Source organism: Schistocerca gregaria, chromosome 2, assembly GCF_023897955.1.
Source record: "Schistocerca gregaria isolate iqSchGreg1 chromosome 2, iqSchGreg1.2, whole genome shotgun sequence".
NCBI lineage: Eukaryota > Metazoa > Arthropoda > Insecta > Orthoptera > Acrididae > Schistocerca > Schistocerca gregaria.
In genome coordinates this window covers 160,160,967-160,178,195 of record NC_064921.1, presented here as the reverse complement: position 1 = coordinate 160,178,195, position 17,229 = coordinate 160,160,967, and the positions used below count along the sequence as shown (strand labels likewise).

General features: G+C 43.2%; 1 protein-coding gene across 1 annotated transcript in view; it reads right to left on the bottom strand.

Annotated features, from left to right (window-relative positions):
* Positions 1-17,229, bottom strand: part of LOC126336587 (disks large 1 tumor suppressor protein) — a 4,198,467-nt gene that overhangs the window by 2,666,225 nt on the left and 1,515,013 nt on the right. Inside the window, exon 4 of the mRNA XM_050000444.1 lies at positions 3,876-3,980. Within this exon, the coding sequence (XP_049856401.1) occupies positions 3,876-3,980 (105 nt within the window). The remainder of the gene's footprint in view (positions 1-3,875; positions 3,981-17,229) is intronic.

Genomic DNA, 17,229 nt, shown 5'->3' with positions numbered 1-17,229 from the left:
ATTGGGTCGTGAAATACAAGAACGCATTCAGTGAACTCAGTTATGGTTACCCAACAAGGTTCTGAAGAGAGGTTGTAAAGTACGTATGTAGAACTGTAATCGGATCCTAGCCAAGAATAATGGAGATGTAACTCTTGTGCGCAATTTCTGGTTAAGCCACATCACAAGGACAATTATAAATTTAAAAATTACAGGGTCGCCACACTAATATACTAGGTCGAGTATGAATGGGATGACAACAGTGGTTCCACGAACAAACATCTGGAGTTAAGAATGAAAACTAGACGGAAAATATAGGAGAGAGATAATGTGGAAAACAATATAACAGAAGGGGGCAGTAAATTTTGGACTTGACATTGAGAGAAATTGCCGAGCAAACTTGGGAACCGGCGATTAAAAATAACGTCCAGAAACTGAAAAATGTCGGAAGACGTAGAAGATAATGCATGTGAGATTACTAGTTTTTCCATACTCTTGCAATCTTACAGCTTTAAAGAAAGACGTAAATCAACGTATTGAAGGAACGCGAAGTTTCAAATAATTCACCGTTATAAGTAGAATTTATCTCATGGCGTGTAACTGTGTTAGATCGATCGCTTTGCAGTGAAGCCCGCCAATAACAACCTGATTACAAAAGTTGGCCATTGATCACAGGGCTCTTTTCTTTTTAATGTTCTTACTGCAAAGAGTACCATCGATATTTTTGTTTTAAAGACAGCAAAGAGCTTTTAACATTTTCATTATACAACTGTCCTTGTTAATAATTTTAAGAAATGGCTAAATATTTTATAATTTAAAATTTAAATTTATGCTTTCTGTTTTTTGTAAACATTCTGTGCTGCTCAAAGGGCCGAAGATTTTACCAAATATGAAGAGCAGCAGTTCCACCGCTGCCAGCCCATTTTGAATGGGAATGAAATTACTTTAAAGAAAGAAATTCATCATACTCAGTTACTCAACAGTACGAACAATAGACCCGATCGTAGCAGTAACTAAATTAGTACCGTGAGTGAGTGTAGTCGTGAACCATAGAGCACAGAAACTAAGCGAGTAAAAGTCACGTATTGAGGGTTGCATCCGGTAGAAATTAAGGCGTTGCTGTTACGTCAGTGTTATATGGGCATCTTTGGCACTACAGATCAGGAAGCAAGATGAATCTGAGAACGGTGGCTCTGCGGTTGCTTCCTATCTCGTCGAATTGTACTCTTATAATGAAGTGTGCAGGCGTGTGACGCTAGATGTGACTTAGTGCGAGAGCTGAGTACACGATCATGCTGTAGTGCTGTAGCACTGACGAAGTGAAAACGAACGATTACCAGGATCAGATAGAACTGCAGCTGTGTTTTGTGTGGCCGTGACGGGTGGAAATTGAATATTAAGTGATGCGGTATACACAACTGCAAATTCGTTCAACAAGAGGAAGAGTGATGTCTGGAAAAAGTTCGATGCTATAGTTCAATCTTGAGTTCATTCAATGCCAACAAAATGGTAATTTTTTTATTTATTCCACCTACAACATGAGAAAACGAAGTACAGAGCAGCGTCTTTGTTGTGTCCTTGGGACCAAACATCGCGCTACTTGTATATTCTTCCGATCATGTCGACTTAGTTATGAGCTAATAACGAATGTAGCTGCTCATTGTTTCTGCAACTTTTTCGTAGACAGCTATACACTTTATTTTATAAGTTAATCACCATTTAGAGGAACATTTTCATCGTCATGACCGGCCGCTGTGGCTGAGAGGTTCTAGGCGCTCCAGTCCGGAACCGCGCTGCTGCTACATTCGCAGGTTCGAATCCTGCCTCGGGCATGAATGTGTGTGATGTCCTCAGGTTAGTTAGGTTTAAGTAGTTCTAAGTCTAGGGAACTGATGACCTCCGATGTTAAGTCCCATAGTGCTTTAGAGCCATTTGAACCAAGGGGCGCCTTGCCACGATTCGCGCGGCTCGCCTCGTCGGAGGTTCGACTTCTCCCTTGGGCATGGGTGTGTGTGTTGTCGTTAGATTAAGTAGAGTGTAAGCCTAGGGACCGATGACCTCACCAGTTTGGCTCCACAGAACTTACCACAAACTTCCAATTTCCTGTGTCTCTTCATTGTATTAAGCTGAAACTAGTACGTTCCAGCAATAAGAGTTCCTGTTCCTACGTTAATGTCTTGAAAATGTATTATGAAGGCAAATAAAACTGCACAGAGTATGTTATTCACGAAAATTTAAAATTTGTCCGTTATGATAAATGCAATTGAGATCATTTTGCTGGAAAAAGGGGAGTTCTTAGTTGTGTGACTCTGAGTAAAAGGAAGTTTTCTGTATTCAAAAATCTGCAGAAAAGTGACTAATTAGTTGGCCTGAAGTTGAGAGGGGTTTTGAAAGAGCGATTGAAGAGGCAGTTACATTATCTCTAAGTGATCTCGTGTTTTCAAAAGTGGAAAGACGACATCTGTTTGACATTGACATGATGCTAGTTCAGAAATATGATGTTTAATTGCTCTCGTAACTGGTTAGTTGCATGAGCTAATATCGCTGATTGTTGTAACAACGGGCGATAACAGCTGAACTACGAAACTCTATTAATTCTTGAGATTATTATGAGTTTTTTTACGACAGTCACGTAATTAGTGCCAGCTAATCCTATTAAACAAAAATCTGCTAAGTTGAGTGATTTCTTCGGAAGCGGCGGTGATACAGATCCTTTCTATTCTGGAAGACTTGCAACATTTTCGGAAAGTTACGGCCTTAGCAGAGAAATATTATGAATCAGTTTAAGGATTAGCAAGTCGCTAATCGGTCAGTATACGGTATCAGAGGTGTGAATATCGTTGCGAACCTACGGCTATTAGCTAATTGCATTGTTGGGGCGATCGATAGACACGGTGAATTAACTCTTATGTTCAAACTTCCTGGCAGATTAAAACTGTGTGCCGGACCGCGACTCGAACTCAGGACCTTTGCCTTTCGCGGGCAAGTGCTCTATCATATCAGCGCACACTCCGCTGCAGAGTGAAAATCTCATGCTGGAAACATCCACCAGGTTGTGGCTAAGCCATGTCTCCGCAATATCCTTTAGCTCAGGAGTGCTAGTTCTGCAAGGTTTGCAGGAAAGACTCTGTAAAGTTTGGAAGGTAGGAGCCGAGGTACTGGCAGAAGTAAAGCTGTGAGGACAGGGAGTGAGTCGTGCTGGGGTAGCTCAGTTGGTAAAGCACTTGCCCGAGAAAGGCAAAGGTCTCGTCTTCGAGTCTCGGTCCGGCACACAGTTTTTATCTGCCAGGAAGTTTCATATCAGCGCACATTCCGCAGCAGAGTGAAAATATCACTCTGGAAACATCCCCCAGGCTGTGGATAAGCCATGTCTCCGCAGTATCCTTTCTTTCAGGATTGCTAGTTCTGCAAGGTTCGCAGGAAAGCTACTGCAAAGTTTGGAAGGTAGGAGACGAGGTACTGGCAGAAGTAAAGCTGTGAGGACGGGGCGTGAATCGTGCCGGTAGAGTACTTGCCCGCGAAAGGCACAGGTCCCGACTTCGAGTCTCGGTCCGTCACACAGTTTTAATCTGCCTGGAAGATTCATATCAGCGCACACTCCGCTGCAGAGTAAAAATCTCATTCTGGAAACTGTTATGTTCTCGCCACTCGTTGTGACAGAGGGAGATCACTGTGAACTACAAACAGCATACAGTCGCGAAGTGATTTGTGTCAGGGCGTGATGCGCTGCTGCACGTAGCAACATGTGGCTCCCTGCCGCAGGCGTTGGGCGGCAGCTGCCTGACTACGGTGACGTCAGAGCCGCGTTGCGAGGATTGCTGTAAGAGAAGTTGTTGCAGCTGGCAGCTGCGCAGTCGGCTATACATTGGAGGTAAGTAGTGCGCAGCCAGCGTTACCTGTGAGTACGCGAACCGGTCAACGGTGGTGGGCGGCGTCGCCCTGCTGTCGTAGAGGCCTGACAGCGCGTGTGTGATGGGCGGCAGCGACCCGTGCACGCGCGCCTGCAACACAGCCCGTGCCACTGTCCGTTCCGCAGTCTCTCTACCTGGCGCCCACTACCGTACGTCATTCTCCCAGGCAGCTAGCTACAGTAAACGGTGTGAATCAGTTGCCCCTGCCGCTGGGTCTTATGCAGCCCGCAACGCCTTCCGATACTACGCGCAAGATTCTCATACTGTACTACACTACTGGCAATTAAAATTGCTACACCAAAAAGAATGCAGATGATAAACGGGTATCATTGGAGAAATATATTATACTAGAACTGACATGTGATTACATTTTCACGCAATTTGGGTACATAGATGCTGAGAAATCAGTACACAGAACCACCACCTCATGACGTATGAACGGCCTTGATACGACTGGGCATAGACCCAAACAGGGTTTGGATTGCGTGTACAGGTACAGCTGCCTGTGCAGCTTCAACACGATACCACAGTTCATCAAGAGTAGTGACTGCCGTATTGCGACGAGCCAGTTACTCGGCCACCATTGACCAGACGTTTTCAATTGGTGAGAGATCTGGAGAATGTGCAGGTTAGGGGAACAGTCGAACATTTTCTGTATCCAGAAAGACCCGTACAGGACCTGTAACATGCGGTCGTGCATTGTCCTGCTGAAATGTAGGGTTTCGCAGGGATCGAATGAAGGGTAGAGCCACGGGTCATAGCACATCTGAAATGCAACGTCCACTGTTCAAAGTGCCGTCAATGCGAACAAGAGGTGACCGAGACATGTAACCAATGGCACCCCATACCATCAAGCCAGGTCATACGCCAGTATGGCGATTACGAATACACGCATCCAATGTGCGTTCACCGTGATGTCACCAAACACGGATACGAACATCATGATGCTGTAAACAGAACCTGGATTCATCCGAAAAAATAACGTTTTGCCATTCGTGCACCGAGGTTCGTCGTTGAGTACACCACCTCAGGCGCTCCTGTCTGTGATGCAGCGTCAAGGGTAACCACAGCCACGATGTCCAAGCTTATAGTCCACGCTGCTGCAAACGTCGTCGAACTGTTCGTGCAGATGGTTCTTGTCTTCCAAACGTCCCCATCTGTTGACTCAGGGATCGAGCCGTGGCTTGACGATCCGTTACAGCCATGCGGATAAGATGCCTGTCATCTCTACTGCTAGTGATACGAGACAGTTGGGATCCAGCATGGCGTCCGTATTACCCTCCTGAACCCACCGATCCCATAGTGCTAACAGTCATTGGATCTCGATCAACGCGAGCAGCAATGTCGCGATATGATAAACCGCAATCGCGATAGGCTACAATCCGACCTTTATCAATGTCGGAATCGTGATGGTACGCATTTCTCCTCCTTACACAACAACGTTTCACCAAGCAACGCCGGTCAACTGCTGTTCGTGTATGAGAAATCGGTTGGAAACTTTCCTCACGTCAGCAAGTTGTCGGTGTCGCCACCGGTGCATACCTTGTGTGAATGCTCTGAAAAGCTAATCATTTGCACATCACAGCATCTGCTTGCTGTCGGTTAAATCTTGCATCTGTAGGACGTCATCTTCGTGGTGTAGCAATTTTAATGGCCAGTAGTGTATTTCGCTCGCTACACGTTAACTATTAGTCCTACAGAAAAGTAATGAATGGAACATTTTGTGGGAAATTTACTGTAGTTGAATTGTGTACTGGGTTACGTTTTTCCCTGGGTGCCATGGTTTTCGATTTATTCAACAGTAACGCGGTTTAAGGTCACTTTTGTGCGTTTTTCTTGAATAATTCGAAAAGTACTGCTTATAACGAAAATGCATCCCAAAACAAAATTTAACTACATTAAATTTGCTGCAAAAGTTCCTGTTCGTTTTTTCCTGTAGGACTAATAGTTTGCATGTAGTGAGTGAGAGTATATGACAACCTTGCGCATGATATTTGAAAGGAGTGTGGTGTGATAGAAAAAACAGTGGTAGGGGCATCTTAATCACCTTGTAAATCCACCGCGAGTGCATGCTACTGTCCACAACCACGAGGCCAAACGACTACAGGGATGCTCTAAAACTATATGCTAGGCCAGAGCTGACACTTTACAAATATACTGTAGCAAGCTGTACAACGTGGAGAGTGCCTTACAAACGTATGTACGTGAACTACTAATATATGGGATTCTAACATTCCTTTACGCTATAGTTAATTTCGCTGTATTTTATCCCTTCACGTTAAAAATACACCCAGAGCTATAACAAAAAAAATTGAACGACAGGCCAAATGTTTTGTGAAATGATTTGTATAAAAGTAAGAAACAAAACACATCAGACAAACATTTGATGTGCCCTTCAGTTATGCTCGAAATCATCTACAGCAAATGAGTTGCTGACAGAGAAAGCACATTCTTTTGCCTGATATTTCCAGGATTCCCTGTTGAAAATTTTTTGGAACTTTATTACATATTTGAACAGAGATGATAGAACTATGTCACTACCACACAACAGGAGACTCCACGCTGTACATAATCCACCAAATATAATACCCTCTAGTTCTCTTTAAAACCTCAGACAACAACACTGTACTGCAAGTTCCCAATCGTCACCTCATCTGCTTCTCCTAATTTCGAACACCATTCAAAATGGGTCAAATGTTTCTCTAATGTATTTTATTTCTTACTTTTAGACAAATCACCTCACGAAACATTTGATATTACTTCATTTTTATTTATTTCAAATTTTTTCATCGGCTGTTACATATGGCACCAATGTAACCTCTTATTCGCAAAATAGGCCTTGAAGAGATTAACTTTTTGACAATTCATATACTTAGCTAGCTGAAGCTCTTTGCAAAATATTTCAATATTTCCTCTAATAAGTGATGAAGTTTTTCTTCATTACAGTGATTACTTTCAAGCGATAAAATATTTGTTTACAAAATTAGGTCTTACATTGTTCACTCTGATACCCCTTTTTTCCATTTCCACCTCTTCGTTTGGCTATGGAGATTAGGACAAGAATTCACTGTGTAATTTCTAGGGTGTCTCTTTTCCTCTCTGCTCATGCATTTTGTCCAATAACTTCGGAGCGTATCAGCAGGGAGTGTTATAGGACTAATACTGTTCACGGTGTATGTAGATCACCTACTGGATAACGTCCGAAGTTCCACGAAGCTATTGTGTACAGAGAAGTCGCAATACAATAAAATTTTAACTACCTGCAGACGTTCGACAATGGGTGCAGTGACTGACAATTAACCCACAACCCAAATGTTACATACTACACATACATAAGCGAAAAGACATGCTATTGTCTGATTTCATTATTGCCGCACAGTCAGTGGAAGTACTTACATCCATTAAAAGCAGAGGGTGGACAGACATACAGAATCAACGCAAGAATTGTGTGCTTGAACATAAATCTAGATGCTACGAAAGCCTGCAGGTTCCGCTGTTGAATTCAATCACGAACGCAGCTGTTCAATCTCCTCAATAATTTGAAACGTCAGTTGTGATTAGAGCAGTGTTGTGTGAAGTTGATGGTGTATTATGTCGGGGACAAGTAAACTGGAACGAGTGCAAACTGTTGGTGCTCGTCTCGTATGTGCTTCTGTAATCCAGAGATCCGGAGTGTTTGGTGTTTCCAGAGACGTCGTATCGAAGATCTGTACCACTTATAGGGAAGCAGGAAAATATCATTTTCTACGTTACAACGCGGACTAAAGTGAGTGTTGACGAATCGTGGCAGACGATCACAGAAGAGTATTGTGACAAAAATGGGGGATGATAGCGGCTAAGTCACTACACAACTGAAAGTCGCACTCGCGAACCCTGTCAGGACTAAATCAGTACGAAGTGAATTGCAGGGCGACGTGGAATTCCAAAACCACGCACAGTGATGTAAATACCAGTAACAGGTTTACGTGGTGCCGTGGCTTCAAAGCCTGGACTATGGAGCAGCGAAAGAACGTTATTTGGTCGGATGAGTCTGTAAGTAGGCTGTTTAGGTTTTTATGTTGGTAACGCCACGTAGCGCTCTGTATGAAAATCACTGGTTGTGATGTGTGCAGTCTGTGGCTGGTTTGCATTGTTGGAATATTTGCTATTGTAACGTTGGGCAGTTGGATGTGGCCAGCGCGTAGCGTTGCGCAGCTGGAGGTGAGTCGCCAGCAGTTGTGGATGTGGGGAGAGAGATGGCAGAATTTTGAGAGCGGACAATCTGGACGTGTGTCCATCAGAAAAAGGAAATTTGTAAGACTGGATGTCATGAACATATATATATATATATATATATATATATATATATATATATATATATATAACACTACTTTTGAACACTATTAAGGTAAATACATTGTTTGTTCTCTACCAAAATCTTTCATTTGCTCACTATGCTTATCAGTAGTTAGTGCCTTCAGTAGTTAGAATATTTTATTAAGGTGGCAGTACTGACGTTCGCTGTATTGCAGTAGTTCGAGTAACGAAGGTTTTTGTGAGGTAAGTGATTCATGATAGGTACAGGTTATTGTTAGTCAGGGCCATTCTTTTGTGGGGATTATTGAAAGTCAGACTGCGTTGTGCTAAAAATATTGTGTGTCAGTTTAGTGTTGATCAGAATAAGTAAACAGAGAAATGTGTGAGTACGTTCAGTTTTGCTCAGCTGTTTGAAAATCAAATAACATAAGAGGTTTACCAGCACAGTCACTCATAATTTTTCTAAGGGGATGTTTCAAGTCTTGTTTAACACTGTTTACAATTTCCAGCCGAATGTACGTCCCAAGAGTGAAACAGGGCTTTGGTTCGGTAACGGTTTTGGCAGCCATACAATGGGTGTGCAGCCGTATCTGAAATTGCGCTTGATAATGGAATCAAAACAAAAGACAACTCAAGACACTCTTGTTGGATTTGCGACCGAGAAAATGTGTTCGAGAACACAAAATGTTGCAAGGTGCTCGATATACTGATAAAACGTTGGAGTAAGCCCTTGGGAAAGATGGATGATATACAACACGTACAAGTATCAAGATACAGTAAGATTGGAAGATGTAGAACGAAGTGTTCGGATTAAAAAGCTTTTAAGAAAGGAATGTAGTCTTTTGCCCGTACTGACCAATCTCTGCACTGAAGAAGCAATATCTGAAATAATAGATTCAAGACGGTTTAAAATTCAGGATGAAAGGATATCAATAATAAGATTCGCTGATGAGATAGCTATTCGCATCGAAAATGAAGAGGAATTAGAGGATCTGTTGAATGGAATTAACAGTCTGATGAGTACAGAATACAGATTGAGAATAAACCGGAAAAAGAAGCAAAGTAACGAGGGAGTAGCAGAAATGAGGACAGTGAGAGACTTAACGTTAATATTGGTGGTCACGATGTTGAAGTTGAGGAGTCTGCTACGTTAGAACCAAAATAACTCATACGGACAAAGCAAGGAGGATATAAAAAAGCAAATTAGCACAGGAAAAGTCATCGTGCCCGGCCAAAGACGTTTTCTGGTACCAAATACAGAATCTAATTCCAGGAAGATATTCTGAGAATGTACATTTGGGGCACACCCTTGTATGGTAGCGACTTAGGGAAAACCGGAACATAAGGGAATCGAAGTATTTGAGATGTCGTGCTACGGAATAATTTTGAAAATCAGACGGACTGGTAAGCTTTTATCCACGAATCAGCATGGTTTTAGGATGTATCGCTCGTGCGAAACTCAGCCTGCCCTTTTCTCACACGACATACTGCGAGCTATGGATGAAGGGCCACAGGCTGATTTCATATTTCTAGACTTACTGAAGGTATTTGACACGGTGCTGCTTTGCAGGCTGTTAGCAAAGGTAAGAGTATATGAAGTACTTTCACAGATTTATGAGTGGCCCAAAGATTTCTCACGTAATAGAACCCAATATGTTGCCCTAGACGGTGAGTGTCCAGCAGAGACAAGGGTATCGTTTAGTTGGGTTGTTTGGGGGAAGAGACCAAACAGCGTGGTCATCGGTCTCGTCGGATTTGGGAAGGACGAGGAAGGAAGTCGGCCGTGCTCTTTCAGAGGGAGCATCCCGGCATTTGCCTGGAGCGATTTAGGGAAATCACGGAAAACCTAAATCAGGATGGGCGGACGCGGGATTGAACCGTCGTCCACCCGAATGCGAATCCAGTGTGCCAACCACATCGCTCGGTACAAGGGTATCGTCAGAAGTGCTCCAGGAAAGTTTGATAGGACCGCTATTGTTCTATATACACACAAACTACGTGATCAAAAGTATCCGGACACCCGACGAAACAAACGTTTTTCATACTAGGCGCACTGTTCTGCCACCTACTGCGAGGTAATCCACATCAGCGACCTCAGTAGTCATTAGACATCGTGAGAAAGCAGAATGGGACGCTTCGCGGAACTAACGGACTTTGAACGTGGCCAGGTGATTGGGTGTCACTTGTGACATACGTCTGTATGCGAGATTTCCACACTCCTAAACAGCCCTAGATCCACTGTTTCCGATATGATAGTGAAGTGGAAACGAGAAAGGACACGTACAACACAAAGGCGTGCAGGCCGACATCGTCTGTTGACTGACAGGGATCGCCGACAGTTAAAGATGGTCGTAATGTGTAATAGGCAGACACCTACCCAGACCATCACACAGGCGGGAGCTGCGAAAACTGGATTTCATGGTCGAGCGACTGCTCATAAGATACACATCACGCCGGTAAATGCCAAACGACGCCTCGCTTAGTGTAAGGAGCGTAAACGTTGAACGACTGAACAGTGGAAAAACGCTGTGTGTAGTGACGAATCACGGTATGGCAATCCGATGTCAGGTGGGGTGGGTATGGCGAGTTCCCGGTGAACGTCATCTGCCAGAGTGTGTAGTGCCTGCAGTAACATTCGGAGGTGGTGGTGTTATGGTGCAGTCGTGTTTCTCATCAAGGGTGCTTGCACTCCTAGTTGTTTTGCGTGGCACTATCACAGCACATCCTACAACGATGTTTTAAGCACCTTCTTGCTTATCACTATTGAAGAGCAATTCGGGGATGGCGATTGCATCTTTCAACAGAATCGAGCACCTGTTCATAATACATGGCCTGTGGCGGAGTGGTTACTCTACAGTAACATCTCTGTAATGGACTGGCCTGCATGCAACAGAACACTTTTGGGTTGTTTTAGAATGCCGACTTCATGCCAGGCCTCACCGACCAACTTCGATACCTCTCCTCAGTGCAGCACTCCGTGAAGAATGGGCTGCCCTCCCCAAGAAACCATCCAGCACCTGGCTGCGAGAGAGAAAGCTGTCATCAAGGCTAAGCGTGGGCCAACACCCTATTGAATTCTAGCATTACCGATGGAGGGCGCCAGGAACTTGTAAGTCGTTTTCTGCCAGATGTCCGGATACTTTTGATGACATAGTGTGAACGATTTGGTGGATCGGGTGGGCAGCAATCTGCTGCTGTTTGCTGATGATGCTGTGGTGTGCGATAAGGTATCGAAGCTGAGTTACTGTAGGAAGATAAAATTTCTGCTCGGTGTGATGAATAACAGCTAGCTCAAATGTGGAAAACTGTAAGTTAATGCGCTGGGTAGGAAGAGCAAACGGAGAGTATTCGGATACCGTATTAATAGTGTCCTGCTTGACACAGTGTAGTCGTTTAAATATTTGGGCGTAAGGTCGCAAAGCGATATGAAATGGAACGAACAGGTGAGAACTGTGGTAGGGAAGGAGGTTTACTGGGAGAATTTTAGGAACATGTGGCTCCATGTGTAAAGGAGACCGCGTATAGGATGCTGGTGCGACCTATTCTTGAGTAATTCTCGAGTGTTTGCGATCCGTACCAGGTCGGATTGAAGGAAGACATTAAAGCAATTCGGGGGCGGACTGCTAGATTTGTTACCGGTAGATTTGAACAACACATAAGCGTTATGGAGATGCTTCGCGAACTGAAATGAGAATGCCTGAAGGGAACGTGACATTCTTTTCGAAGATCACTATTAAGAAAATTTAGAGAACTGGCTTTTGAGGCTGACTGCCGAACGAATCTAGTGCCACAAGAATTCACTGTAAGAAATTACCGTGATGTTGATACGAGAAATTAGGGGTCATGAGGAGGCATATAGACAGTCGTTTTCCTCCCTCTGTTTGCGAGTGGTACAGGGGAGGAAATTAGTAGTGGTACGTTGTACCCTCCGCCACCCAACGTAAGGGGGCTTGCGGAGTATCTACATCTATGTAGTTGTAGATAAAGATCTAGGCAATAAATGAAGAAGTATTTCGCAGAGTCTGCGAAGAAAGGAACGTATGGGAAACACTGGCAAGAAGAAGGGACATGATGATAAGGCATCTGTTAGAACGTCAGGGAATAACTTGTATGTTGTTAGAGGGAGCTGAAGAGGGTAAAAATTGTAGTAAAAGGCAGATACCGAAAAAAGTCCAATAAATACATGGTCATCAAAAAGTCAGTATAAATTTGAAAATAAAATAAATCACGGAATGATGTAGATAGAGAGGTACAAATTGACACACATGCTTGGAAAGACATGGGGTTTTATTAGAACCAAAAAAATACAAAAGTTCAAAAAATGTCCGACAGATGGCGCTTCATCTGATCAGAATAGCAATAATTAGCATAACAAAGTAAGACAAAGCAAAGATGATGTTCTTTACAGGAAATGATCAATATGTCCACCATCATTCCTCAACAATAGCTGTAGTCGAGGAATAATGTTATGAACAGCACTGTAAAGCATGTCCGGAGTTATGGTGAGGCATTGGCGTCGGATGTTGTATTTCAGCATCCCTAGAGATGTCGGTCGACCACGATACACTTGCGACTTCAGGTAATCCCAAAGCCAATAATCGCACGGACTGAGGTCTGGGGACCTGGGAGGCCAAGCTTGACGAAAGGGGCGGCTGAGCACACGATCATCAACAAACGACGCGCGCAAGAGATCTTTCACGCGTCTAGCAATGCTTTTTTGGTTCTAATAAAGCCCCATGTCATTCCAAGCATGTTTGTCAATTTTTACCTCTCTATCTACATTATTCCGTGGTTTATCACGTTTTCAAATTTATACTGACTTTTTGTTCACCCGGTACTTGTAATTGAGGAAGTAGGGAGCAAGTGCTACTCTGAGATGGAAAGGTTTGCGCTGGATTTCGTGACGGGCCCATCAAACCTGTGAGAAGACTAATGAAAAAAAAAAAAAAAAGGAATGGTCTATCCTGTTATTCCACGGCCCCCATGATTACTCTGCAACGTTGCTTGACTGCCAAGGGTATTTGACCATTTTGGCTGATCAGATGCGTCCCATTGTACAATGTTTGTTCCCCAATGGTGGCGCTGTGTTGCAAGATGACACGACCCCTGTTCACACAACTCGCGCCGTCCATGACTGGTTTTGTGAGCACGAGAATGAATTTTCGTGTCTCCAGTGGCCACTACAGTCACCAGACCTCAGTGTTACTGAGCCTTTCTGGTTTACTTTGGAGAGTAAAGCGAGTGGACGCTATCCACCACCATTACCACTACCTGAATTTTCCGCTATTTTGCAGGGAAAGTGGTCGAAGATTCCTTCTAAAATCGTACAGGACCTGTGTTTATCGATTCAGAGCCGACCAGAAGCTGTTTCGAACAGCAGCTGTTTTCCACGCCGTGTGTTCCTGGTGTAGTTCACGTTCCCACGTTATTCGCTCACACGTGGGAAGGACTCGAATGACACACTGATCCCTTGACTAAGTGTCGCTGTTTATATACCCGCATCGCAGTCGCGCCATTTTGCATATACGCTAAAAAAATGCCCTCAGACGGAAACTTTTTGCTCGCCCCTTGTATTATAGAAGACCTAAGCGACATGAAAAATATAGAGGAACCTTCTACCATGTGGTGGGTGTCAATGGATGGTGATCATGCTGCTGATGCTAATGATGATAATGATGAGAATCTGAGCAAACAATTTGAGCATAACAATCACTATCTTGGTCAGCACACTCGGAAGGTTTACCATTCGCCATTTCGGCTGCAGGTATTAATAGCCAATGTACTTCTTCATGTTTTCGCGGCGCTTTGGCTGATCCCGAAACCTAATGGAGCCTTAATGACTATTTCTCGTTTTTGCACGTGTTGTCTGATATATGTCTTCTATAGATTTATCTACAGGAACTTCTTTCGATCTGAAGTTTCCGTAAACGAAAGAGTCACGGTAAACAACACTGGTAAGAGATGTGGAATGCGCCACAACGAACGAAAGGTGGATATTGTGTGATATGTCCGCAGCTCAGGGTGTGAGGATGCCGGCACGGTAACTCAGCGTGTTCGGTCAGAGGGTTAGCTATCGTCTGTAATAAAACAAACTGAGTGACCGGATCAACGAAGAACCAGAACGGGCGATATCGGAAGTCCGCTCCGAACAATTTCAACAAAAAATATATAAGAAAATGAGATCAATAAAAATAAATAAATAAAATAAATGCTAGCGTTGCTACCTCTGGGTTACGGGGTCCCGGTTTCGATTCCTGGCAGTGTTGGGTTGTTGGGTGGGGATTTTTTTTTCTGCCTGGGAACTGAGTACTTGTGTTGTCATCATCATTTCATCATCATCCTCATCATTCATAAGGTGGCTAGACTGGACTGCGAAAAAATTTGGACTTTGTACGGGCGCTGATGACCGCGCAGTTGAGAGCCCCCACAAACCAAACATCATTGTGTGATATAATAACATCACATTCCTACAAGACTGTGGTTTACGGAGACACATTTAGAACTGTCAATCACTTCCACTCCGCTTTAATCCCGGCTCTTTTCCTCTACATCTACGTAGAATCAACATTTACGGTTGTCTTGCTTGTGAGTGTGATTCTGAGTTAGAAAGCAATGTAAACGACGTCTTGTCTTGTTTTCGCGACCCAAATATGATACTGAAACATCGGGAATTTTTGGAGTCAGTGCTGACTATCGGAGAAAATTTCACTCAGTTCACTTCTGTTTTGCTTACTGAAGACATTCGCCTTCATAAAGTAATTTTTAATTTTCTTAAAAGTACATAGAAAAACCTTTGGTTCTTAACAGTATTAACTTTTCATTGCTCTGTATCGCTTATGATCAAATTTAGAAATAGTGTGAACAGCTAAAACAAAACGTCTGATATACATGGTTCAAATGGCTCTGAGCACTATAGGACTTAACATCTGCGGTCATCAGTCCCCTAGAACTTAGAACTACTTAAACCTAACTAACCTAAGGACATCACTCACATCCATGCCCGAGGCAGGATTCGAACCTGCGACCGTAGCGGTCACGCGGTTCCAGACTGAAGCGCCTACAGCCGCACGGCCACGCGGCCGGCAATATACATGGTATTAGTTAAAATTGTGCTGTGGAAAAGACTATGACTTCTTGAGATTTCAGTTCTGTAAATATGCATTTGTGTATTTTTCCATACAACTGAACATTCACTGTCAATACATTTTAGATGGCCGAACACAGTACAAACTCTTGGGGGCAAATAAAATAAACTGGAAAGTTCTGTCGTTCGTCAAAACACGTATCTTCCAGCAGTATTCACTCACTTTTAGAGCATGGTGTAGTGTTTTTCAAGTAAAGTTACGGCAGCGGATGTATAAGCCATGAAGTTGAAATTTTATCCGTTTATTTCAAAGATTATACATTTATTCTCTTATGTTTCTGTCTTGGTGTTTCAGGGGTCGCAAGGAAAGTTAAAACATTTTTCTTGCAATACGAGGCGTGTTCAATATGTAACGGTATTTTTGTAATTTCGCGAGTTGTAATGGTCCGCTTGGCGTTTCGTACGATCTTTTCGTTGCTGTGTTTGTAAACATGTCTTAAAATATGTGTACAGTGTTATTCTTCGACATTGTCAATGGGAAGATACACGATCTACTGATTTAAAACACTTTGGATAAAAATCCTACGTCAAGGTCACAAATTTTCTTTATTGATTACCAGTTTCGGTTCATTGACGAGCTACCCTCACATCTAAAATGAAAAATTGTAGATGGTTGTGTAATCTGACATTGGTAATAAGGTAGATGACAGCTATCAGACAGGCATTTACTTCTTTTCCTTGTCGCGTTACGAATATCTGCTATCTTGTTTATGTCCAGGTACGGGCAATCATTGCTTTTTGGAAATTTGTGGGAAGGTCTTATGGGACCAAATTGCAGAGGTTATCGATCCCTGAGCCTAGACACTACTTAATCCAACTTAAATTGACTTACGCTATGGACAACACACACACCCATGCCCGATGGAGGACTCGAACCTCCGACGGGAGGAGCCGCGCGAACCGTGACAAGACGCCCTACACCACGCGGCTACCCTGCGGGGTCTATCATTGCTGTGTATCGTTTGTACAGCTGTGTGGCAATATGGGCGCTGTAACAATGTTTGGTTAACGATTAACGTTGTCAGTTTTCATAACCAACTACGATGAAAATGGTTCGTCAGTGACCGAAGCTGGTAATCAATAACGAAAAATTGGGTTTTTATGTACAGTGTTAAGCATATCGGATATATGGTCTGTTGCTAGCTGTCAAAATAGGTTACGTGCGTTTTGGTAGTATCGGCGATTATCTATTTCGTATAAAATTGGATCAGAGATTTGTCTTAACTTCTGATACAAGATCAAAATAAATTGCATTAAAGTTTTGAAAATATTAAGTCTTGCTTTTGGTGATTCTGCTGTTAGTAAAATAGTTTACGATTGGTATAAGCGTTTGGCAATAGGCCATGGATAAGTTGAAGATGACGAGTGACACAGACTCCCAAGCACGTCAGCAAACTCTGAAATCGAGGAAAAAGTAAAAGAAATGATTATGAATTATCGCTGAACCACAATCACAGAAGTCATCTATGACGTTGACACATCAGTTGGCTCATGCCATAAAGTTACGGGAAAGTCGACAAGAGCGGTCAAATGTCAGGATAAACTTTACTGTGTTCTTCCGATATTGAGGGCATACTGCAACATGGATTCCTGGCGAAAGTTCGAACGATCAATGCGGAGAACTACTTTCGTTCAACGTCGTTAACTTGAAATAATCTGTAAAAATCCCTGATTCGTGCCGAAAGAATTCGTGCCTCTTGCACCACGATAAAACGCCAGCTTACGTTTCGTTGCTTGTTTGCGAGTTTTTGGCCAAAATAAAGTTGTAGCGGTTCGCAGCCTCTATATTCAATTAAAATGTTACAATGTGACTCTTTACTATTCCAAAAACAAAAAGGGGAAACCTTAAGTGGACGCCGTTTTACGAGCATCGATGACATCAAAAACTCAGTGACTAAA